The sequence below is a fragment of the Dendropsophus ebraccatus genome, chromosome 2 (assembly GCF_027789765.1).
Source record: "Dendropsophus ebraccatus isolate aDenEbr1 chromosome 2, aDenEbr1.pat, whole genome shotgun sequence".
Taxonomy (NCBI): domain Eukaryota; kingdom Metazoa; phylum Chordata; class Amphibia; order Anura; family Hylidae; genus Dendropsophus; species Dendropsophus ebraccatus.
The window spans coordinates 86294201-86321706 of record NC_091455.1 but is presented as its reverse complement, the minus strand read 5'-3'; the positions used below and the strand labels follow the sequence as shown (position 1 = coordinate 86321706).

Here is a 27506-nt window from a genome sequence, read left to right as displayed (position 1 = left end):
GGATGAGGCCTTTGAACCTGTCCCTTATAAGTGTGACAGGGCAAGGAGCCAATGGCTGTCCTTCCACCATAAGTTTTTAACTGGATGTACATCCTGATGGCATGGTCCCTATTAGTCACATGTGCCCTGGAATCCTGGTGCTTTCAGTGCCACTGCGAATGAAACACTCTTCTCTAACCCTATACAGGAATATTATTGGTCACAAATATTGGCCCTTTATTATTAATTATCATACTAGAATTTATTTTCTTAGTATTTGGTTTCCCCAGAAGAAGCATGATGCTTGAAACATTTCAAAATATCTCTGTGGTTTAAATGTGCAGACTGAACCTTTAGCACAAATTTATACATTGGTGCTTCCAGTGAAGTAAATTAGGAGGCATCAAATCTGAAAGCATCAAATCTGAAAGCATGCTTTTTTTAATCTATATATGATGTCTCTTCAGTTTTAATTGACAAAATAGCTAAGCGCTCTATTCTGGATTCAATTAAATGCTGAGGGTTGGCACAAGATGGTGTTGCAGTGTAACAGAACCAACCACCCAGCCAGTGTATGTACCACCCAGCCAGTGTATGTACCACCCAGCCAGTGTATGTACCACCCAGCCAGTGTATGTACCACCCAGCCAGTGTATGTACCACCCAGCCAGTATACGTACCACCGAGCCAGTGTACTGTACGTACCACCCAGCCAGTTTGATTACTTTGTCCTAAATAATAACATAACCTTGTCCCTGTGTGATTTCATTTAAAGCTACAATTGTGTTAATGAAATTGGTGTAATTCCTTTCATATTTTGTATTCCCAGGTCCTTACATCATGTCGTGCTTTTATATTAACTGCTCGAGTCCCAACAAAGGTAGGTTCCACTTTCACATTTCTATTTTTTGGCGCTTTATCACCGTTGAACTAGCGATTTGGAGTTTTACAATTTTGTAACAGTTCGTTTCAACTTTTTAAATATATATGCCTGAAGTTATTAAAGTGCTTATCCTGCCTGTAAATTGTGAATACCTATCCTCTTGACATGCAATCAATATTATATTAGCTGTTTGAAGGGGAACGATAATTGTTGGAGTTTCCTGCTGAGTAGCCAGACTGTTACCCGACCTACAATCTGTTTTTGGGTGAAGTATGTATTGGGCACCCTTAGTAGATAAGCAGCAACTGTTGACATTGACCAACAGTCAGTGGTGAGGTATAGTGATTAATGGAATGCTTGACAGATTTTGTTTAGTTTTTAAGATTTTTGGAGGTTGGCATCAGAGGCAGAAGTCTTTAATATGCATCCTACTGTATGAAATAGAGAAAAAAATGCTGAAAGTGCGATGCCATTCCTTGTGCTTTTCTTTCGTATTTTACACTTGCAAAGTGTTGTTTGCTTTTTTTTTTTTTTTTTTTTAGTAAATTGTCTGTAGTGGAAACAGTTCTTTACATGCCTTTTAATATAAAGTGAAAGTACATTCAATTCATGAAAAATATGAATGGTCAAACAGCTGCACACAAGCTTAATATCACCATGCACAGTGCTGAGTATTGTATTCTATGGGTATTTCTATGTTAGCAATGACTTCAGAAGAGAAGGATTTAGGGGTAGCAGTTTCTGACAGTCTTAAAGTAAGTCACCAGTGTAACCAGGTGGTTGGGAAAACTAAAGGAATTCTGGGCTGTATAGCTAGAGGTATAACCAGGAGGAGGAGGGAGACTGTGATCCCACTGTATAGAATTCTGGTGACGCCACATCAATACAAGATCACTGAAAGAGTAGTAGATGCTTAGAACAAACATCCAGCAGATGTGGTTGGTAAATCTACAGTAAATGAATATAAACATGCCTGGGATAAACCTATATCTATCCTAAGGAAATAATGTAAGGGCATACTAGATGGACCAGGTGGTCTTTTTCTCAATCAATCAGTGGCTGGGGTGGTGGATGAAGAGGGGTTTGGTCTTTTTCTGCCCTCAATCAATCAGTGGCTGGGGTGGTGGATGAAGAGGGGTTTGGTCTTTTTCTGCCCTCAATCAATCAGTGGCTGGGGTGGTGGATGAAGAGGGGTTTGGTCTTTTTCTGCCCTCAATCTTCTATGTTTCTTTGGCTGGAGTGGTGGATGAAGAGGAGTTTTTTAGATACCCCAAAAATGCTACTTATTAGAATGCATGGTGCCCACTATACAGTTTGGTGGAGAAAGGGATAAGGGATAGCATAGAGCTGTTCATCAGTGTATAGCCCCTCATTTCCAGTAAAAGCTAATGGTAAAGCATACACATTTTTAGAAAATGTTATTCTTTCATCTGTGACAACAGCATGCAAGGCCCTTTCCTTGACCTCATCAAACACTTTCAGGATGAATTGGATTGCAAACCAGACATGTCATCCAACATTAGTGTCCGACTTCACAATTGATATATTAGCTAAATTGGTACAAATTTTCACAGATACACTCTAAAATATGTGGAGGAGTGGAGGGTGTTATATCGACAAAAGGGGGCCCAACTCCATAGTAAAGCCAAGTATTTAGGACATCTGACAGCTGATAAATATAGCTACATAATGAAGTGCTTTTATTTACCAGGTGACAGCATTATTTCAGTGCTTCATTTTAGTGGTTGAACCCCTTATTATAAGCAAATGGTTATAGAATATTTCTGAACAATAGAAATCTTTTCCTTTTGGCCTGAATATGTATCCTACATGTTCTTTGATCTTTACCATCACAATAATGAAATTTAACATGGGCTATAAAAGAGTTGGGCTATGCAAAAACTAATTCATTTAAATGGTACTGCAAATTTCTTAGTAATAGTCGTAAATTCCAGAACTATGGCTGCTTCCAACAGAGGCCAGTATTTAGGAATTGCCTAAACTCTTCAGGTGGTGGCTGCAAGGAGCATACTTTAGAATACATGACTTATGTTTTAAGTCTCTCTCATTTTTCCTCTGGTTCCATGTATAATGGTGCGTTTACTCTGACAGATTTATCTGGCAGATTTTTTAAGCCAAAGCCAGGAACAGACTATAAACAGGGAACAGGTCATGAAGGAAAGATTGAGACGTCTTCTCTTTTCAAATCCATTCCTGGCTTAAGCTCCCAAAATCTGTCAGATAAATCTGGCTCTTTGATACTTTGATGAACTTTCAAATAATATTTTTTATGCCCTAGCAAAAACATAATTTGCAACTTTATTTTGCCTTGCTTTTGCAGATAAAAAAAAATCAGTAAATAAATAGACATTTGTTGTAAAATCTATAATCCTTCCTCAGCATAAATTATTATCTACTTCAATAAAATTTTTGTGTTTTTGTGAGTTTTTTTTTTTTATTTGTTTTAAATAACGTCTTTTTTTTTCACTTACAGCTCGAACTTACATTCAGTTATTTGGAAATTCAAGGCATAATTTGCAGCAAACCAGGCCATGTAAGTATTTTCCGGGCAGTTATAAGCCCTACAGATTTGTCCGTTAAAAATCTTCCTAATAAGAAAGTCGTCTTCTACAGTGTCTGATTGTTAAAATTCTTAAGATTAATAGTTTTTACATACCAAGGATCATTCTGGAGCATTTCAGTTGATAACTAAAATAATTTTTCATTTTACATCCAGAGAATTAAAATTAATTGGCGTGATTCATTCTTTCTATGGAAAGAAGAAGCGCTCACATGAGCGTAGCCAGCATTCCTATATTCCTTGACAGAATATGTGTAGCTCAGAGACTCCTTATTCAGTCTTTTACCTGTCACATCCCCAGTAGATAGCTGCCTTCTACTACCATATCCTGGATGCTTAGCATGTGAAATAAGGGTGCTGTAGTTAATGAAAGATCTAATAATAACTTTACATGTCCATATAGTGATAGTCATCTAGGTGCATTTTTCTTAATTGAGCTAATCATCTATCTTTCCTGCCTCCCTGACAATTCTTACTTCTCTCTTACATCTGAAAGAAATAGTAATTAAAGTGGGATATAATTTTTTTTATTGAACCTTTTTAAAATAAATTTTTATTCTTTTATTACCTTGTTCAGAAATCACATTGAAGCTCCACAAAAAATACAGTGGATATAAAAAGTCTACACATCCATTAAAATGCCATTTTTTTGTTGTGGAAAAAAGCCAGGCCAAGACAGAACCCCATATAAAGTTCAGTAAGATTGTGTTAACATTGCATGTTACAGCAACATCTATGGTTTGTAAAGGCTAACAACATCTCAAAGGGTGATACCTTGTTGAAAGGAGAAGGGTACAAGAAAATATCAGTGGCATTGGGTATACCATATAGGCAGGTTTACATTTATTCAGCGAAAACATTGTAGGGCAAACATATTATAGTTTTTGACATTTTTGGCCATAATCCCGAAAGGTATGTTTGGCCCAAAGCTAACATTGTGCATCAACAAATGAACACCATACCCACAATGAGGCGTTGTGAAGGCAGCATTTTGGGGTTATTTTTCTGCATCTGGGACTGGAGCTTTAAGTCAAGGTGGGAGGAGTTATGAACAGTTCCAAATATCGGTCAATTTTGATACAAAGTCTATAGGCCTCTGCCTTAACCTCTTAAGAACGGAGCCAATTTTCGTTTTTGCGTTTTCATTTTTTTCCTTGTGTTTAAAAGGCCATAGCACTTGCATTTTTCCACCTAGAGACCCACATGAGCCCTTATTTTTTGCGTCACTAATTGTACTTTGCAATGACAGGCTGAATTTTTGCATAAAGTACACTGCGAAACCAGAAAAAAATTCCATGTGTGGTGGAATTAAACAAAAAAAACACATTTTTTTTTATTTGGGGGCTATTTGTTTTTACGCCATTCACCCTGGGGTAAAACGGACTTGTTTTGCATGTTCCTCAAGTCGTTACGATTACAACGATATATAACATGTATAACTTTTCTTTTATCTGATGGCCTGTAAAAAATTCAAACCATTGTTAACAAATATATGTTCCTTAAAATCGCTCCATTCCCAGGCTTATAGCGCTTTTATCCTTTGGTCTATGGGGCTGTGTCAGGTGTCATTTTTTGCGCTATGATGTTTACTTTCTATCGGTAATTGATTGCGCATATTCGACTTTTTGATCGCTTTTTATTACATTTTTTCTGGATTTGATACCAAACATGTTTGTTCGTGTTTGTTTGTTTATTTATTTACTGTTATGTGAAACATGGGAAAAGGGGGGTGATTCAGACTTTTATTACTAATAACAACACTTTTTTTTTTTTTTTTCCACTTATACTAGAAGCCCCCCTGGGGTTAAGGTTATTCCCCCTGGGGGACTTCTAGTATAAGTGCATTGATCTCTCATTGAGATCTTTGCTGTATAGTTATACAGCAAAGATCAATGAGATCGGCACTCGTTTGCTTTCGGCTGCTGCAGCCGAAAGCATCTGAGTGCCGAGCCGGGATCAGCGCCATTTTGTAGCAGACACCCGACCGGCATAGACGTGTGGATCGCTCCTCCGGGACAATGTCCCGGGGGAGCGATCCACCCCACTAGACACCAGGGAAGTGCTACATACAGTAAGCTGCATCCAATTACTGAATTAGCGGGCACGGCGATCAGACCGTGCCCGCTAATAGCCGCGGCCCGGGATGTACCGGTACGTCATGCGTCGTTAAGAAGTTAAAGGGAACCCATCAACCATGAAAATTCTACCTAAGCAATGAGCATTATGTTATAGAGTAGAAGGAGCTGAGTGGACTGAGAAAAGATTCTGTATAACTTGTAATTTATTGATTGAAATCTCTGATGTTTCTATGCTAAAGGGTCTACAAGAAAAACTGTTACCACTAATAAAATAATAATCTGGATTGAAAACCATTTTGTGTTCACAGTTCCTATATCAATCTCCATGGTAACAGACTACAAACAAACACTGTGTAGTCTATAGTTATTCTCCCTCCATATGCTCTCTGCTTCTTGGCAGCACACATTGGCATTAGAAGAGCAGACCATGAGCCCACCCAGGCATGTGACATTTGATTACTGGTAACTGAAAAAGTTGGATGCAGTCTTAAAGCTGACTGGAAAACATGGATAGAGCCATAGGTTGTATCAATGTTTTCCAGGACTCCTTAGGGCTGCATCCAACTTCTTCAGCCACCAGTAATCAAATGCTGCATGCTCTGGTTCGCTCATCTCTAATTAGCATGGAGTAGGGAACATATTACTTCATTAGCATGAAGTAAGAAACAAAAAAATATTAACTGTTCAGGGCATGACTGCTGTATTTATTTGGTAGACATCCAATGTTATACATTACTTTTCATGGGGTCTACACCAGGCAATTACCTTTTAATTGACTGAAGCAGTGTCAGTCTTTCCTCCCTGGTTGATGTCGCTGTAGATCTGCAGGTCTTGTCCTCTTTCAGACTGCAGCTTACGTGGGTAGCCAGACCTTTCATTTGCCAGGAAAATGTACTATTAAACGGTGGCCATTCAGGTAAGGTTTCTGTTACTTGAATTGTTCTGTTTGTCTGCAGCACATGAATAGATAGGCTGGGTTCTATGATGGTAAACTGAGCTAGGAGCAGCATAGACAAGTGGGAAAAGTTTCAAACAATCGGTGGGGGGTCGATGAATGCACCTGTATGCTTTTTGTGCATTTTAATTTTTAATTATTTTTTTTTGGGGGGGGGGGGGGGGAGGGGGGGGAATTGCTTGAGTTTTCTTTTTAAGGGCTAATATGGTCATCTACCTGACAATAACTTTTAGACAGCTATTTTCTGGCCAAGTAATTAAAGGGGTAGTGCGGCGCTAAAAAATTATTCACAGAATAACACACATATAAAGTTATACAACTTTGTAATGTATGTTATGTCTGTGAATCGCCCCCTTCCCGTGTCCCACCACCCCTGCCCGTGTACCCGGAAGTGTGGTGCATTATACATTACCTGATTAGTGTCGAGGGCCGTCCGCCATTTTGTGCCAAACGTCATCTTCGGACGCACAGCCGAATCCCTGCCGCCGTCCCCCCTCCGCCACGTCATAACTGTGCTCAGCCGCGATTGGCTGAGCACAGTTATGCTCAGCCAATCGCGGCTGAGCGGCTGATGACTCGGCCCTCGACACGGATCAGGTAATGTATAATGCACCACACACTTCCAGGTACACGGGCGGGGGTGGTGGGACACGGGAAGGTGGCAATTCACAGACATAACATACATTACAAAGTTGTAGAAGTTTGTAATGTGTGTTATTCTGTGAATAATTTTTTAGCGCCGCACTACCCCTTTAACAGCAAAAGTGCTGAGGCTGGGCTCACACCACATTTGGGTCCTATTTCATGGGTATGTCAGGATACAGGATAAAAGACATGCTGACATACATTGGCACATCCATTTATTTTAGTAGACCACACTAGTTAGTGTTTCAGTCTTTCATATACTTTTTGTTTGTGGGTTTCAAGAGTACAGTAGATGAAGTACACTACCGTTCAAAAGTTTGGGGTCACCCAAACAATTTTGTGTTTTCCATGAAAAGTCACACTTCTTCACCACCATACGTTGGGAAATGAATAGAAAATAAAGTCAAGACATTGACAAGGTTAGAAATAATGATTTGCATTTGAAATAACATTGTTTTTACATCAAACTTTGCTTTCGTCAAAGAATCCACCTTTTGCAGCAATTACAGCATTGCACACCTTTGGCATTCTAGCTATTAATCTGTTGAGGTAAGCTGGAGAAATTGCACCCCACTGATGGATTGATTGGATGGGCACTTCTGGCGTACCATACGGTCAAGCTGCTCCTACAACAGCTCAATGGGGTTCAGATCTGGTGACTGCGCTGGCCACTCCATTACCGATAGAATACCAGCTGCCTGCTTCTGCTGTAAATAGTTCTTGCACAATTTGGAGGTGTGTTTAGGGTAATTGTCCTGTTGTAGGATAAAATTGTCTCCAATCAAGCGCTGTCCACTGAGTATGGCATGGCGTTGCAAAATTGAGTGATAGCCTTCCTTATTCAGAATCCCTTTTACCCTGTACAAATCTCCCACCTTACCAGCACCAAAGCAACCCCAGACCATCACATTACCTCCACCATACTTAACAGATGGCGTCAGGCATTCTTCCAGCATCTTTTCATTTGTTCTGCGTCTCACAAACGTTCTTCTTTGTGATCCAAACACCTCAAACTTGGATTCATCCGTCCACAACACTTTTTTCCAGTCTTCCTCTGTCCAATGTCTGTGTTCTTTTGCCTATCTTAATCTTTTTTCTTTTATTGGCCAGTCTCACATATGGCTTTTTCTTTGCCACTCTGCCCTGAAGCCCAAAATCCCGCAGTCGCCTTTTCACTGTAGATGTTGACACTGGTGTTTTGCGGGTACTATTTAATGAAGATGCCAATTGGGGACCTGTGAGGCGTATGTTTCTCAAACTAGAGACTCTAATGTGCTTATCTTCTTGCTTATTTGTGCAACACTGCCTCCCACTTCTTTTTCTACTCTGGTTAGAGCCTGTTTGTGCTGTCCTCTGAAGGGAGTAGTACACACCGTTGTAGGAAATCTTCAATTTCTTAGCAATTTCTCACATGGAATAGCCTTCATTTCTGAAATCAAGAATAGACTGTCGAGTTTCAGATGAAAGTTCTCTTTTTCTGGCCATTTTGAGCGTTTAATTGACCCCACAAATGTGATGCTCCAGAAACGCAATCTGCTCAAAGGAAGGTCAGTTTTGTAGCTTCTGTAACGAGCTAGACTGTTTTCAGATGTGTGAACAAGATTGCACTAGGGTTTTCTAATCATTAATTAGCCTTCTGAGCCAATGAGCAAACACATTTTACCATTAGAACACTGGAGTGATAGTTGCTGGAAATGGGCCTCTATACACCTATGTAGATATTGCACCAAAAACCAGACATTTGCAGCTACAATAGTCATTTACCACATTAGCAATGTATAGAGGGTATTTGTTTAAAGTTAAGACTAGTTTAAAGTTATCTTTATTGAAAAGTACAGTGCTTTTCCTTCAAAAATAAGGACATTTCAATGTGACCCCTAACTTTTGAACGGTAGTGTATATAAAATACTGCAAACATAATGCCTGAACATGGTGTGAACCCATATTGCACAAATGTTTGCTACACAAAAGGAATCAATAGCACAGTCATTGGTTGGCGGTGTGACCTCGAGAGGCGTACCAGCTCCACCAAATTAAGATATAGTTAGTGTAATAAAAACTTTGAATACCAATATACCTTCTGCATCTCTTCCTTGTTGTTTTCAGGCTCTCTGCTTGCAGTCATTCAACAGAATATTTCATTGTTTATTTCCAGTGGTTTTGACTCCATCCCAGTAATGTGATGGACACACAGAGGTATGACTTGTTACAGCGTGTTTATCACATGATCAGGACAAATTTTTATTCCCTGGAAGTAAACAACAAAGTTTTTTTCTTTTCAGTGATTGAATGATTAAAAGCCGAGACCTTAAAAACTGTAAGGAATGTATAATAATAATATAAATAAAATTTCTTAAATACATTTGCTGAAACCATTATCGTAAAACTGCTGTCTCTGAAACATCTCAAGTGCCTGCCAATAGCACTAGAAAACAAATATTAGTCTATATGTCTGTGCTAAATGTCTCCATAGCTACACGTACGGTAGTTCTTGAGATTTGCGTGCAGCGGGAGTGATGACAGCAATAATGGCAATAATCAAGGTTGAGTCCATGTCTTTACAAGATGGACATTTTAAGTGGACAAAATACGGTAGTTTTAAACGAGATTCACAGAAAATGATGTACTATAAATATATAGAAAGTTGAGTTTGACAGCCGGTAAATGGGGTAAGTATTATGTGTCATAAAGAAAATATACACTTAAATATTATGTACATTAATTTTCTTTAAATGATGACATACCATAAACATTTAGTATTTACAACATTTCATTTTGTACACTTTGTGCTCTCCATACTAATGGCAGGACTAGATCTATGGAAAATGTTTAAAGGAAAACTAATAGCAGGTTTGCACATACAACCTGCTGGTATGTACCTGTAGGTGATGTGAAGTACGTTCCACTATTATATTAAATATGATATTGCGCCAATTTAGAGTTTTCTGTTTTTGTTATTTATCATCTTGAGATTTGTTTGTTGCCAGTGAGAGGGCAGTCCTGAAGTCTAAGGTTGGGTTCACACTAACATTTTCCTTATTTGCTTACAGATCTGCCCATGTTAATTTAATGGATAAGCAAAAAACTGATGAGCAGACTGATGCAAACTAATTGCGAAATGTTCATATATTTTTCATTGTCTGTTTGCATTTTGGCTTTAAAAAACTGACTTTTCTCCATCAGTCAGCTTCAGTCAGCATCCGTTTGCATATCAGTTTATTTTTTTCCTTTGGTTTCTCACTTCTGCGCATGCTCAGTGAAATAACTAATGAAAACAGTAACTTGTGAATTGATTTGTTTAGATCCGTCCCCATTGACTATAATGTAAAAAAAAAACGGAAGTGCACTTTCCGTTCGTGTTCTGTTTTTTCAAACGGGGGAAAAAAAGCTGCATGCGGGATTTTATTTTTTCCGTTCTCAAAAAAACGGAATATATGCATACTGATCACAAATATGACAAACTGAGCACAATAAAAATACATAGAAATGAAATGGGGTGTTGGACGGATACGTCAGATTCCTTTTATGTTGTTTAAAAACGGAACAGCTAAATGGGACTGTAGCGGAGAGAAAAACGTCAGTGTGAACCTAGCCTAAGATGTGTTTAGTAATGGCATCTTTTGCAGCTCTACCCAGATTTAATAAAGTAATGTGATCTGTATTTTATTATTTATTGGCCAATGCAAAAGTTAGTGTCGTTTTGGCATATAGTCTAGAGAGGTTTTTCCACAAAACGTAGCCATACACATAGAAGTGTTGGCCAAATATGGGTGGAATTAGCTCATCATTAAAAGTATATAAAGTATTACGAAGGAATCAACTTGTTGGGTTTGAATCTTCAAGGACAAAGAAGAAATCTGTCAAGTTAAAAAAAAAAAAAAAAAGTCTGACTTTTTTTCCATCGCATCATGGAACAATACAATGGAAACATCAAGGGAAAGGGTGACGATTGTTTCACTCTACATGTGCTTCATCTCTGCTGTGTTGTTCCGAGATTATGTGCATGTAGCATGAAATGATCATCGCTCTTTCTCTTGATGTTTCCACTGTATTATCCCTTGGTGTGATGAAATAAAAGTCAGAAGTTTTTTTTTTTTTTATACTTACCTGGTGAGTACTGCAGACTTCTTTCCCCTTGAAGATACATTTGCATGGACTGTCTCTCCTTTCGGGCTGCAGCTGAGCACCCAGTGTAAGTTATTAGTAATATGAAACATATAATTAGTGATTAACATTGCTAAAATGGTCTGTTACTATTGACTATATACAAGTTTGATATGACTATACTTGTTCTTACAAGAGAAGTTATTGCTAAAAGTTTCTGGCAGTGGCTCTTCTGCCTTACGACATTAAGACCACATGCATGCATACATGCAGGCAAACATGCATGTGTTTTAAGTGGTCGGGGGGAATAGTTTTCTGCCAAATAGGCATTTTGTTCAGTGATGTTCAATGAAACTATAGCTCTCAGTATGACCTAAGCAGTGGTAAGGGGAATGCTAGGAGTTGTTTCACTCATCATCACTACAGAACTTATTACAGCAATGATGGGACCCAGTCAGGCAGAATACAGTGGTACCAGTGACTCCCAGGTGACGTCGTCTTCATAGTCATTCCTTTTCTTCTTTACCTGGTCCAGGCCGCCATGATATTTTTCCAGCTGCATCCTCCCTCTTTGGAGTTATGTGCCGATGCATCATTTACTCCTCAGTTTATCAGCAGATACCTCTTCTTAATATGAAGGAAATAATAAATATAACCCACTGTTACCCTGAATACACATGATGTCTCCTGAATCCGTTGTAATACACTGCCCCACAAATGCATTAATTATACACTGTGCCCCTATATATAAATTAATATACTGTTACCCCTATATGAATATATAGGAATATGAGGGACAGTTTTAGAGCTATTTTCATGCTGTTTTGAGCATTCCCGGTTAAAGTAAACGAAAGATGAAAACTACATGTGCTTTTTTGGGTTCTTTTGGATGCTTGTTTGGGGCTTTCTTCTGTGTGAACCCACACTAATGATTTTTGAAGGGATTGTCCAGGCAGGGGACTCTATCTATCTATCTATCTATCTATCTATCTATCTATCTGTGATTGAAAATAATAAACTACAATTTCCTCCCTGGCTTCCACGCTGCACACTAGTATCTTAACTGTCCATACTCTGCTGTTTGGTCACTTCTGAGTTCTGGGGCGAGTCATTGCAGACTTCCTTAGCCAATCAGCAACTACTTCAGGACAGTGTTCCTCAGGTTGTGGTCCTCCTCATCACTTACAGATAGCCTAAGGCTAGGGAGCTGCAGTTTGAGTAAAACTGCCTTTGACAATAGTTCTATTGCTTGGTGAATCAACATCCCAGTATGTCGTCTCATAGTAGAAAATAGTTTAAAGTTAAAGTTAATTTTAAAGTTAAAGTTTAATTGTATCATGTTTGTATGTGCATGAATGTGCAGCTGTGCAAGTCTATGTATGTACACTACCGTTCAAAAGTTTGGGGTCACATTGAAATGTCCTTATTTTTGAAGGAAAAGCACTGTACTTTTCAATGAAGATAACTTTAAACTAGTCCTAACTTTAAACAAATACCCTCTATACATTGCTAATGTGGTAAATGACTATTCTAGCTGCAAATGTCTGGTTTTTGGTGCAATATCTACATAGATAGATAGAGGCCCATTTCCAGCAACTATCACTCCAGTGTTCTAATGGTACAATGTGTTTGCTCATTGGCTTAGAAGGCTAATTGATGATTAGAAAACCCTTGTGCAATAATGTTCACACATCTGAAAACAGTCTAGCTCGTTACAGAAGCTACAAAACTGACCTTCCTTTGAGCAGATTTTGTTTCTGGAGCATCACGTTTGTGGGGTCAATTAAACGCTCAAAATGGCCAGAAAAAGAGAACTTTCATCTGAAACTCGACAGTCTATTCTTGTTCTTAGAAATGAAGGCTATTCCATGCGAGAAATTGCTACGAAATTGAAGATTTCCTACAACGGTGTGTACTACTGCCTTCAGAGGACAGCACAAACGGGCTCTAACCAGAGTCGAAAAAGAAGTGGGAGGCCTCGTTGCACAACTAAGCAACAAGATAAGCACATTAGAGTCTCTAGTTTGAGAAACAGACGCCTCACAGGTCCCCAACTGGCATCTTCATTAAAAAAGTGTTGTGGAGGGATGAATCCAAGTTTGAGGTGTTTGGATCACAAAAAAGAACGTTTGTGAGACGCAGAACAAATGAAAAGATGCTGGAAGAATGTCTGACGCCATCTGTTAAGCATGGTGGAGGTAATGTGATGGTCTGGGATTGCTTTGGTGCTGGTAAGGTGGGAAATTTGTACAGGGTAAAAGGGATTCTGAATAAAGAAGGCTATCACGCAATCTTGCAACGCCATGCCATACCCAGCGGACAGCGCTTGATTGGAGCCAATTTCATCCTACAACAGGACAATGACCCTAAACATACCTCCAAATTGTGCAAGAACTATTTGCAGCAGAAGCAGGCAGCTGGTATTCTATCGGTAATGGAGTGGCCAGCGCAGTCACCAGATCTGAACCCCATTGAGCTGTTGTGGGAGCAGCTTGACCGTATGGTTCGCCAGAAGTGCCCATCCAACCAATCCAACTTGTGGGAGCTGCTTCTAGAAGCGTGGGGTGCAATTTCTCTAGCTTACCTCAACAGACTAATAGCTAGAATGCCAAAGGTGTGCAATGCTGTAATTGCTGCAAAAGGTGGATTCTTTGAGGAAAGCAAAGTTTGATGTAAAAACAATGTTATTTCAAATACAAATCATTATTTCTAACCTTGTCAATGTCTTGACTCTATTTTTTATTCATTTCACAACATATGGTGGTGAATAAGTGTGACTTTTTTCATGGAAAACACAAAACACAATATAGTATTAGTGTAGAGTATACAATATGATGTGGCAGCTGTAGATGTAAAGGATTCACGTTCAATACTGGATTCAATAAAATATAGACAGCTGAAATTTTTCATATCTTTGATGCAACTTTTCCAAAGAAATATGAAGGCTGGGTCTATCAAATGTGGTCCAAGGGAATTATTATAGGGAAAATAACTCCAAATAAAATGACAGTCCTGACAGCATTCATGTCCACATTACAGATAAGGCAGGGCACATCCCTTATACATTATTCCTTAATTATATCTCCAGGGATATTCTATGTGATATATGAACCAGCTGTGGAGTCCCTCGCTTTCAAAGAATTTCTCTGTCAGTCTGATCTAGTTATTTCCAATGTGGTCTCAGAAAACACTTGAGAATTCTACTGTTTCTGGTGAAAAGATCCTGCTTAAAGGGAACCTGTCTGACGATTGATGTTGCCCAGAAAATCCACAGCAATTCCAAAGACAAAGCCACGAATATGGCGAATATGCACCAATTTATGTAGAATTTTTATATTAATGCTGAGTTCACAAACCATCTATTTTTGGCAGTTTGATGGCCGTCTTTTTGGACATCCATCATTTTGAGGCCAAATAAGATCTGTCATTTTGAATTCATGGGCGACGTTGCAAAATAACAGACATTATTTGGCCTCAAAATGACAGACATCCAGAAAGAAGGCCATTGAACTGCCAAAAAAGAGGTTGTGTGAACCTAGCCTAAACATATATTTAAATAATTTTGGGTGATTTTTTATTTATTTATTTATTTTTTAATTCAAATTTTGCTATCTATACTTTTAATTAATCCTGATGTGTGGTTTCCATTTTAACCACTAGGCTTACAACTAAGCTAAGACTTTCTGTTCTGTACAGATCATTTCCTAGCAGTGCCCTTTGATATAAATACAGGTGTACAGTGACAGTTGAAATTATTAGGGCACCCACAATAGCTGCTCTTCACAGCTGTGTCCCCCTTTATTTAAAATGACCTCCATAAAGGTCACTGAGCATGTCCACAAACTTTTCTTACTCATCTGAATTGGACAGATCCTGTAACTGCAACTACAAAAATGAACATTTCAGTACCTGGTTCCAATTAGTGTAAAAAAAAGTCTAGGCAGTACATTCCCTCAGTCAGGTTAGTTTTTATTTATTTTTTATTTTTTTTACAGTAATCCCCTTTCCTGCTTGTTATCTGCTGCAGATTTAAACCACTCAAATCTATAGCATAAATCCTCAAGATGCTGCAGATAACACCAGATCTACAAATCCCAAATAAATTGATTTTGGGTGTATAATATGCAAAAAAAAAAAAAAAAAAAAAAAATAATGAAGTAAAAAAAAAATCAGGGTTGATAAAATTTTCTAGCGATTTTTTATTATTTTTTTTTTTTTGTAGATTTTGACATTTAAACCCAGTAACTTTAATTCTAGAGATTTAAAATCTGCACCTCAGTTCAGTGTATGCCCTCAATGGTCTGATTCCAGATTAGCTGTGTGAAAAATTTCTTGAAATCTCATATAGGCTGTGTTTCCATTTACAGGCTCTGAATGCAGTGGAAACTACTCCCCCATTTCGTCCCACAGTAGCCATGCAATGTTATCGATAATCCTGACTATTGGGAGAGAAATGGAGATGGTTTTCACTGTATTCAGGATGCATATGTGTGCACACAGCCTCACCTTTCTTTCACTGTACTATGCTGTTACAGAACCTTAGCTGCAGGGTCACTGAGAGGGAAGCCTTGCCTTACCTTTCAGGAACTGTGTGGATCATATTCAGAAAGTCTGAGAGCCTCAGCTTGCAGGTACACAGCTTAGGCTTTTTAGGCTCTCTCCCTGGCTCTCCTTCACATAGAAAATGCTCCAGAATTGAGAGTAAAAGAGAATTCCCCTAGCAAGCAGTGAGCAGATTGTATGCTTTAGAGACATCTAGTGAACAAGATTTTAGAGCTGTTTTTTAGAGGTATGGAATAGTGTTCACTGAAAATGTCAAAATGTTCAGGTTCAGCAATGTTATGCAAACCTGAATCCTCTGTGTTTGATTCCCCGTGGCTGACTGGAAAACATGGAAACCACCTGTGTGGCTGTATCCATGTTTTCCAAGGCTCCCTGGAATGGCGTCCAGCTTCTGCAGCTGCGTGGAATGAAACTGAGAGTGTTCAGGTTCGGATAATAATGCAGAACCCAAAATTTTTCGCTCAGCACTAGTACAGAGTCATTTTTATTAAATGAATTGATTTACAGGAATCCCATAGGCTACTTGTTAGCAATCCCATAGGTCTCTACATAGAGGAAAGTTTTTTAGACTATTAACTGGGTGTTGTTTTGGTTGTACTCAAACCCTACCATTGTTACGGTAATGCTTTAGTGCTTACCACTGAGCCATAATGTCATATATGTGCAGAATTGAAGTAATATGAAACTTGTTTGTTTTCTTTAAGTAAATATTGTGAAACGTGAAAAACTTTGGTATTTTAACCCTAGCCTTGTGCCACGCAGTTCTGGGATTATGAATTTACTATCTTACCGTTTGCTTATCCCGAAAGATCCATCGGACATACACAGGGTACTTGGATTAGCCAATGATGGTTATCTGAATGCTTCTTAGGCTTCAGGGAGCATTTTCAGTAATCTGGAAAAACTTTTCAGAACCATTTTCCACATTTAAGCTTTCCAGTAAGGCATATTCTGTATTTGCAGCCAAAACCTATAATTCTGAATCCCTGTGTGCAGTAACTGTACATTCAGGACATCAATGAATCAGGATGCTAACTGGATTTGGTCTTACTCTCAAGTCTGGCATTGATTACATGAAAACATTGGACAGATGACTTTTATATAGATCTCTGGTTATCTGCTTTAAATAAAGAATTTTCTTCCATACCAAATAATAAAGTAGGCTTCCCACTGCAACATGTTTGTTCTGCTATCTTTCAGTATCTAAAACCTAAAATCCTTCATGCAAATGTAAGCTTAATAAATGCCACATTTGGATCTCACTTTCCCTCATGTATTCTTCTTACAATGTGTCTTGCAGCTCGTAGTAGAAACTGAAAAAGGCAATATATCCTTGAAGATGGTTTCTTCTGATGATGTGAATGAAGTGGTTGGACATATTGGCACTTGTCTTCGAAAGATCTTCCCTGGGCTGCCACCTGTGTAAGTACTACAAGTTCTCGCTATGACTAGCTGGCTGTGTGTAATTGTTTTGTTATACATAAAAGCAATTTATATTGCCTTGGAAAAAAGTGGCAGAGATTATTATTTATTGTGATCCGGTGAGATTTGCTTCAGCTAGAAAACAATGAGGCAGGGAGGATAATTCATCATTACATGACAGTTAGCTACTAATGTGGGAATTATGACAAGAGAAATGCAGCAGTGATTGTATAATAAGAACTATTAGCAGATTCACCTGAATGTAATCATGCATATAAATAATATCCATCTATAGACAAAGTCGATTTATTATTATTATTTTTTTTTTTTTGTTATGGGGAATGTGCTAGCAGAGAATGACCTATTGTTTAAAGGGAAACTGTCGCTTGAAAACATGTGGCTACGTAACTGTAAGCTGTGAGACTATCCTTTGCTTTATTGTAGTTGCCTGAGTATAAGTAATGCTTTCGGTTGCAGCTGTGAAGGTTCATAGAGGTATTGCCAGTATACTTCAATGCACTGCAGTGCCCTGGCGACACCTCTATGACATTTCAGAAGAAGCATTTTTTATGTGATTGGAGCCTTGGACAGCTACAGTGAGGGATATACACTCACCGGCCACTTTATTAGGTACACCATGCTAGTAACGGGTTGGACCCCCTTTTGCCTTCAGAACTGCCTCAATTCTTCGTGGCATAGATTCAACAAGGTGCTGGAAGCATTCCTCAGAGATTTTGGTCCATATTGACATGATGGCATCACACAGTTGCCGCAGATTTGTCGGCTGCACATCCATGATGCCAATCTCCCGTTCCACCACATCCCAAAGATGCTCTATTGGATTGAGATCTGGTGACTGTGGAGGCCATTTGAGTACAGTGAACTCATTGTCATGTTCAAGAAACCAGTCTGAGATGATTCTAGCTTTATGACATGGCGCATTATCCTGCTGAAAGTAGCCATCAGATGTTGGGTACATTGTGGTCATAAAGGGATGGACATGGTTAGCAACAATACTCAGGTAGGCTGTGGCATTGCAACGATGCTCAATTGGTACCAAGGGGCCCAAAGAGTGCCAAGAAAATATTCCCCACACCATGACACCACCAGCCTGAACCGTTGATACAAGGCAGAATGGATCCATGCTTTCATGTTGTTGACGCCAAATTCTGACCCTACCATCCGAATGTCGCAGCAGAAATCGAGACTCATCAGACCAGGCAACGTTTTTCCAATCTTCTACTGTTCGATGAGCTTGTGCAAATTGTAGCCTCAGTTTCCTGTTCTTAGATGAAAGGAGTGGTACCCGGTGTGGTCTTCTGCTGCTGTAGCCCATCTTCCTCAAAGTTCGAGGTACTGTGCGTTCAGAGATGCTCTTCTGCCTACCTTGGTTGTAACGGTTGGCTATTTGAGTCACTGTTGCCTTTCTATCAGCTCGAACCAGTCTGCCCATTTTCCTCTGACCTCTGGCATCAACAAGGCATTTCCGCCCACAGAACTGCCGCTTACTGGATGTTTTTTCTTTTTCGGGCCATTCCCTGTAAACCCTAAAGATGGTTGTGCGTGAAAATCCCAGTAGATCAGCAGTTTCTGAAATACTCACACCAGCCCTTGTGGCACCAACAACCATGCCACGTTCAAAGGCACTCAAATCACCTTTCTTCCCCATACTGATGCTCGGTTTGAACTGCAGGAGATTGTCTTGACCATGTCTACATGCCTAAATGCACTGAGTTGCCGCCATGTGATTGGCTGATTAGAAATTAAGTGGTAACGTGCAGTTGGACAGGTGTACCTAATAAAGTGGTCGGTGAGTGTATATTCTCACAGCTTTCACAGCTATGTAGCCATCTAAGCAGTTTGGGGGGGGGAGGATTTTTTTAGCGACAGTTTCCCTTTAAATCATTTTTTTTTTTAAATTAAAATATATTTTAAAGTATTTTCGGTGACATGTTATCTACATTATAAAATAATTCAGAAATCTAGCTGTTTTCTTGGTTAATAAGCCCTAATCAGAAGCTGACCTTTCTATAAAGTTCTTTTTCTAGTAGTCTCCTCCTTATCATCATCACAGTCCCCCACAATAGGCGATGGACATAGCTTACCTCCTCCCCTGCCTGCACAATGATCTCTGCACAGGTCACACAGCATACCTAGAAAATTCTTACAAAAGTCGATAGGGCCCCCTGCAGTTTCTTCCACATATGTCCATGAGGCTTACTCTGAATGCTCTTAAAATGAGGTCAGGAAAATGGCTGCCTCCATTTTAATGTGAGTACATTCACAAACAGAAAAGAACAAGTTGATACTTTCACTTTAAGCCTGTAGCTTTATAAAATACACTTGTTTTACTGTACTTTTGACTATTCCCATATACTGTATATGTCGAATGTACCTTTTTATTTGTCTATTGTAGGATGTGTGGGAGGAATGAACACAGTATAAAGACAGTGATGAGTTAACATACTGTATCTATATTTTGCCACTTTTGCAGAACTGTAGCTTGATTATGGCCCTTGTAAGATGCAGACACTGCTTATTTTAACTGCATCAGCATTTCTGCGATATACCTGTGCAGGGATATTATGCAAATCATATAGCCTTAAGTATGCTCCATACAGCTCCTGGTAACCCAGTTCAAATAAATATAATTTCCCTATGTGCTAAAACTTCTTTTTAAAGAGCACTGGTAATTATTGTGAGTGAAAAGGGTCTTTCTGTTAGGTTCTCTAGTGGTGTCACAGTAAGTTGAGAAGTGCCTTTCCCTCTCATCCCTGCTTTATCTACAGTAGTTCTGAAAATCTCCAGAAATAGAATACTATATACAGTGTTTATTTTCAGTCCGTTCCTTTAATTGTCAACATTTTATTAGGGGTTCATCATTCGGTTTAGTGCTCTTATAAGCTATGCTACATGGGTGACATTAAGCCAGCCACCATAGAATTACAGAGGGAGGAAGCATTTTATTTTTTTTTTTAATTATGACTCTTGCATCCGCGATGACTTGGTGAGGTTTCCTATATACGGGGTTGTCCTATATACATGTACATGTCACCATTTTTGTTTTATTTTATTTATTTTTTTTCCAGCAAAATTATGAAAAAAGTTGTCATGGAGCCATCCGACAGACTGGCGAGTCTGCAAGCTTTGTGGGATAGCCAGACTGTAACAGAAGTAGGCCCATGTGGTATGCAACTAAACATTACTCAGCACATTGAAATACAAATAAAGTTGAACATAATTGCTCAGTTGGAGAAGAAACTCTTTTGTCACCTGCTTTTTTTACTTTTAGGTGGGTTTTCACAGATGTATGCGTGTGTTTGTGACTGGCTTTCGATGCCTTACAGAGAAGAAGTACAGTGGGTAGGTCAATAAAGTGATATTTAGACATTATGAAAAGCAAATCTTTCACTAACAAAAGGATCACATTAGTGATGAAGAGACTCAAAGGGGTTGTCAGGTGGGAAAATATTTTTAAAAAGGGGCAGACGGGACAAACTGTACTCACTTTACCAATCCACTGCTGAGTCGCGGTCCCCACTAATCTCCACTCCGTGGTCTTGTTTTGACATACAGGAAATGTGTGGCTTAGCCAATTACTTAGACCAATTTGTAGATCGAGCCAAGAGAAGTGTTTGGCTAAGCACTGCTATGGCTCACTGCTACCTCCATCACACTGTAGGGGATTGTCTCCATTTAAAGTTTCCTTAACCCATCTCCTGCATTGATATTGAAAAGACAGAAAGCAAGGGACTGAAGTGCTCAGCCGTGTTTTTCTCCCGGCTCTATCTAATGAACAGTGTGGGTCCGAACACCCAGAGTTTTTTATAGCAACAATTAGAATTTATGTATGGTTAGTTGCGTATACTGTATGTACAGGTAATGAAAGCCATTTCTATAGAGATATGTTGTCCATATTCATTATTGACAGTGTTTATTGAGATTTAAGTATGAAAAAGTGAACCGACAAAATGAATAAATATCAATAAGTTATCATCATGTCCTTTCTTAATTTTTCTTCAAATTTATTGGCCCAGTCTCAGTCTCTGACAAATGGGCAATCATGGTTAATTTTGAGAAACCAAATCTGAGCTGTTATTATTGGTTGCTATCTGGCTGAGATAAGACTTGGATATTTGTCTCAGATTGATGACTCCGTGTCTGTGCATTTGGTGATGTATGGTGTGAGATTACCAGCCTTTCACAGCAACATGATCTCCAGACCTTATATCACTAAATGTAAGTGTAGAAATATATATAAATATATATATATATATATATATATATATATATATATATATATATATATATATATATTATATATTTATTATAATATATAGCAAGAGATGGGAAGACTGCACTCCAATAGTGAAAAAATGCGTGATAATTTATTCACCCATACACGTAATGCACAGGCATTACATGTATGGGTGAATAAATTATCACACATTTTTTCACTATTGGAGTGCCGTCTTCCCATCTCTTGTTATTTATGCTGTGGAGTCAGGGGTCGACTACCTGAGAGACGCGCACCCACTGGCTGGAAGCCACTTTGACTAGAAGTCTGCACAGTGCCGTTCTATTACTGTTTCTTGATTATATATATATATATATATATATATATATATATATATATATATATAATTTTACTTTCTATATCAGCGACAGATGCATGGAAATAGCTTAACAATGCCCCTTGCTGCATGACCATCGAGCTGTGTAATAGGCTTGGTAAGCAAGCGTCATTCTAGAAGATCTCTGCCCTAGACATAGTGTTCTGATAGGATGTTGTGTTGTTGTTGTTTTTTTACAAAATGATAGGCTGCATTAAATGAAAGGCCATTTGTTTTTTGTAGGATGTAGATACAATTTACTTAACACAAGACACACGGGAACTGAATTTGCAAGATTTCAGTCATCTAGATCACAGGTAATTGTTACTAATAAATCTTAAAATAGTTTTCCCTACTTTTTATTCAACAGTTTATTCAATCGTTTGCTGTCGGCTGCCCATCACTGTTACTCAAAGCGATGGGTGGTCTGCAGCAGATGATTTTAGGTCCAGACCTAAAGACATTATCAGCTGATAATTGTTGTCATCGGCTGATCATTGTGTCTATTACACAGAGCGATAATCATCTAATTCGCTTATGATCTGTGTAATAGGGCCCAAAGACACTTCTTACATGATACTGGATCTGAAAATACTATGCTTGCTTTTTGCCCACTTATAAATCATGCATTGTGCTTGGTTTCTGAAGAATGGGATGTTGGCCAGTTCAATCCTAATACCTTATGCCAGCTAGCTGCAGGATTTTTATAGGCTTCATTGAATCTGCTGTATGAGATCTTTGCATTATACAATTATATTTTCTCTATTTATGTATGTTATAAATAGACATGTATAGCCAAAATAAAATCTGCCATCATCATATAACAGATTAGATGTTCAAGCATATCTTTATCTAATGCCTAAAATCTACATTTTAAAGTATAGTTAGGATTTCTATCCAAAACCAGAAATTGGAGAACCAACTGGTAATAAGATTAGTTTTTATAAATATTGGCACTTTGCTATTAATTTCCTATGTTTTTAATAGTATGTGTTTGTTAGGAGGGACTAACTGTCAGGACCTCCATTTCTACTATTTACAGTAAAAACACATATCTAGGGTCTGTTCACATGTACAGATCTGCAGACGAAATCTCACTGCGAGTTTTGCTGTGAAATCCGCTACGAGTCAAGGTCCTGGCAGGTCCCAGTACTACATACTCGCAGCGGTCTTTCAGTATGTAATGCAGCCGCCCCCTTAACCCCTTCTGCTCCAGTCCAGCTCCCGCTCCGCTGTCTGTATATACATTACCTCTCTCCTGCACTGGTCCTGGTGTTCTGCTCTTCCGCCCAGCCAATCAGTGGCTGCCACTGGGCAACACACTGATTGGCTGGGTGGGAGAGCTGGACGCCGGAATCCTGTGCAGTAAGGAGAGGTAAGCTGGGCGGAGCGGGAGCAGAAGGGGTTAAGGGGGAGGCTGCATTACATACTGGGTAGTACTGGGACCTGCCAGGACCTTGACTCGTAGCTCATCTCTCTGCAAAACTCGCAGCAAGATTTCTGCTGTGAGTCTGTTCGTGTGAACAGACCCTAAGGGGTCTCGCGGAATTCTCGCGGATAAACTCAGCGGAATTACGTCGGCTGTCCGCGCGCACGGCCGCGCGCCTTTCTGCCGGCTCCATAGACACCATTCTATCGGCCGGCGTATTCCGCTAGCCACCGAAAGAAGTGACATACTGAATACTCAGTATGAACCCACCCTAAGAGAGAAAAATCCACCACATAATTCAGAGTTTATCACTTATTCCAAATTTTCCATCCGTCCAAACCCAAGCATGCAGCATTTGATTACTGATGGCTTCAGAAGTTGGATGCAGTCCTAGGGAGTCCTGGAGAACATGGATACAGGCTCCATGTCACATGACCTAGACCGACTTCCAATGTAAGTCTATGGGGTCTTCTACAGTGGGGAAAATAAGTATTTGATACACTGCCGATTTATTTAAATCATTGTAGGTGGGAAGACTTGAAAAATTGGAATTGTATCAGCTACTTACACCACTGTAGGTCTCAGGCACAGAGCTAAGAGAAGAGCACATGGCAGCACAATCCTCTCCCCGCTTTTTCTACTAATCGGCCTCTCTGGCATATCAATTTATTGATTTATTTTTTTAAAGAAAGGCACAAGTTGCTGTACTTGGATGAACATTGAAGCCCTATGGCTCCTCCTGTCTGCTGATAGATTTGTGGGGTACCCAAGGGTTGGACCCCTATTTCCATTGATTTCCTTTCCTGTTTGTGTGGGAGGTATAATTATCATAGGTTTCTGATTTTGTATTTTATAGAAGTTCCATGTTATTGAACGGTTTACTAAGCCTGCTCTTAGTTTATAAAGATCTGCAGCTATTTGTAGATACGCCTGCCATATTTTGTAGCAGCCTAATTAGATGGAACTACCATTCACCCTGTTCCTTCTGTAATTGGTAACATGTTTCTAGATTCTCTTTGCAGAGGATTTTGCTATGCGAATGCTGTGCATGTCTCGATAAAGATATTCACACCCTGCCACAGCCGATCTATCTTGTGTGAACACATTTAGGATTAGGAGACTCTGCAGGATATTTTTTCCTTATTAGAAACACGTCTTGTCTGTCTGAACATTTAGTGATTACATTATGTAATTCATAGCTTCTTCTATCATATCCAGGGTAGACCGCATTAGTGTACATAAGTTGATGGAGCATGAGACTAATGATAAGAAGCTTTGCTTGTTTAATTTTCTCCACACTACTTTTTTTTTATGGTTTTATTGAGTCTATAAATCTTTCTCTCTCTCTCTCAATCACATTATATGTATCTCTATCTCATATAGATAGATAAAAATGTTTACCTCTGCACAAGTACAAATTCTCAGTAATGATATTTGGTTTTTGTGTGACTTCTGCTTAAAATTCAAAAATACATAAAGCCACATAAGGGTATGTTCACATTGTGCAGATCCATATCTGCAGTGCTTCTGCACCAAAATAAAACAAAAATCAGTGTATTAAAAATCTATTTCGGAGCGGTTTTAGAAAATCTGCAGCACATCTGCATCATCCAAACATACCCTAAAGTTCCATATACACCCTATACTTTTGTTGGCTGTACCTGCTACTCACAGATCATGTCAGTGGTGCTAGGGGTCGATTGTGATGTAAAAATTACTGCCCCACCCCTTTGTTTGTGGGGGGGAGAGGGTAAGCCACTGTCAGAAGATTCAGGCTGTGACTTACCCCTCACCTCCTCATAGAGAGTACAAGAACACTCGATGGGGAGAGTTGAGTGACGGGCAGCAGACAGTCGCTATCATTGTCGGAATTATAGAGCATGCTTTAAGACCGCAATCAGCCATCAGCATGAGCTCTTACACACAGCTATTATCACCCGGAACAGCCGGTAATTGGCCAAGTAGGCTGATAATCATTTTGTGTAAAAGGACCCTTAGACTGCCAGCGGTGTATTTGGTTTACTTTTGTAAAAGATGTATGGGCACCCAAAGTCTTCTTTGTATACTGTGTGAAAATATTCACCAACCTCACATACCTTAAAGCGACTCTGTAACCACAATCTGCCCCCCCTAACCGCTTGTACCTTCAGATAGCTGCTTTTAATCCAAGATCTGTCCTGGGGTCCGTTCGGCAGGTGATGCAGTTATAATCCTAAAAAACAACTTTTAAAATTGAAGCTCTGTGTCAAATTGGCGTGGCCTAGAGTGTCTGTGCATTAGACTTGCACCGCCTCTCCGTCCCTCATCCCTGCCCTCTTCTTCATCATTAGCAATGCTCCAGGCAGGTTTTCTCCTATTCTAAGCACTGCACATGTGTTGGATCGTTAAGGCATCTGGACAGTGTTGAGACAAGTGAGGAATAGGAGAAATTCTGCCAGAGCCATTAGTAATGGTGAAGAGGGCGGGGAGGAGGGACGGAGAGGCGGTGCAAGGTTAGGGCCTAGAAACTCTAGGCCACGCCAATTTGACAGTTTAAAAGATGTTTTTTAGGACAATAACTGCATCACCTGCCGAACGGACCCCAGGACAGATCTTGGATTAAAAGCAGCTATCCGAAGGTACAAGTGGTTTGGGGGGGGGGTCAGATTGTGGGTGCAGAGTCACTTTAATGTAATGGATCAAAATTTTCAGTTTCCTTGTCTACTATTGATTTTTTGAGAATCCTAAACAATGCACCTTATACAGAATTTCTTACAATATTTTTATATTATGTGGGCACAGCTTTGTCCCTTTTTTTCCCCTGCTCTTTAGTATTTGTACCTATAATGATGGGGGTTTTTTATTTCTTATATTTGTCATGAAAATGTGTGACTAAATTAATAAGTAGATGTTGCCCTTTCTTTGTCTAAGCATATCCCTATTATTGTTATTCATACATAATGGCATAACAAAGCAGCCATATAGTTTTTGTTGTTTTTATGTTTATGGTGTCACTTAATGCAGTCATTGTACTAACAATCTTAGTTTTAGAAGAAAAAAAAAAGAAAAAAAATCTGTGGGATAAATATTTAAAGCGACTTTTTACCCACAATCTGACCCCCCCCCCCCCCCCCCAAACCGCTTGTACCTTCAGATAGCTGCTTATAATTTAAGATCTGTCCTGGGGTCCGTTTGGCAGGTGATGCAGTTATTGTGCTTGAAAACAACTTTTAAACTGGCAGCCCCCTGCCCTACGGGAGTGGCCTAGATTGTGTATGTATTAGGCTGGCACAACCTCTCTGTCCGTCCTCATTATTAGGAATGCTCCTGGCAAATTGCCTACTATTCGTCAGCTGTGTCAGCCCGGCACATGGGCTGGATCGTTAAGGATCTGTGCAATGTTCAGCATGGAGGAAATGTTCCAGTGACATTCCTAATGATGGAGAGGGCGGGGAGGAGGGACAGAGGGGTGGTGCAAAGTTAGGGCACAGATACTCCTGTAGGGCACGGGGATGTATGTTTAAAAGTTGTGTTTTAGGACAATAACTGCATCACCTGCTAAACGGACTGCAGGACAGATCTTGGATTAAAAGCAGCTATCCGAAGGTACAAGCGGTTTGGGCGGTCAGATTGTGGGTACAGAGTCGCTTCAAGAATGTTAGAAGATGAAAGGCTCGGTTCTTGCTAGAGCTAGGGAATCTATTCTTTTATTGGTTTATTTGACCTTGTTTTTTAATTTTTTTTATTTGTTTATTTTAATTTGGCGTAGGAGTGAACAGATCCTCTCAGCTCTTGTGAGAAGTGAACCTAGTCAGCAATGCATATCATATTGTTTTTAAACAAACATAAACTGTTATACATTTTGTCCTTAACACTTATACTTGGCCCTGGTTTCTAATAATAATAATAATCATTATATTAATCAAAATGTATCAAAATGTGTAAAATAGACAACAGTGTATGTAAACTGCTCAAATTAACCACAGCACAGCTGTCATTTCACCAATGCTGAAAGCTTAATTCCTCGAAGTAACACTGCCAGTATAACTTTTAAAATCTAAACAGGAGATAAAGCATGTTTGCAATTTACAATTATTATTATTATTTTTTTTTAAAGTTATGCTTTAGAACAGACGTGTCAAACTTAGGCCCTCCAGCTGTTTTAAAACTACAAAAAAGCTTTAGCTTTGGCTGTCCGGGCATGATGGGACTTGTAGTTTTGCAACATCTGGCGGGCCTGAGTTTGGCATCCCTGCTTGAGAAGGAAGATATACT

The 27506-nt window shown here is 39.2% G+C and overlaps 1 protein-coding gene across 1 annotated transcript in view; it reads left to right on the top strand.

Annotated features, from left to right (window-relative positions):
- The window catches only part of CARMIL1 (capping protein regulator and myosin 1 linker 1), a 198219-nt gene that overhangs the window by 55109 nt on the left and 115604 nt on the right, over window positions 1–27506 (top strand). Inside the window, exons 3-8 of the mRNA XM_069957911.1 lie at window positions 809–859; window positions 3357–3416; window positions 17089–17210; window positions 20300–20397; window positions 20503–20573; window positions 22067–22140. Of these exons, the coding sequence (XP_069814012.1) occupies window positions 809–859; window positions 3357–3416; window positions 17089–17210; window positions 20300–20397; window positions 20503–20573; window positions 22067–22140 (476 nt within the window). The remainder of the gene's footprint in view (window positions 1–808; window positions 860–3356; window positions 3417–17088; window positions 17211–20299; window positions 20398–20502; window positions 20574–22066; window positions 22141–27506) is intronic.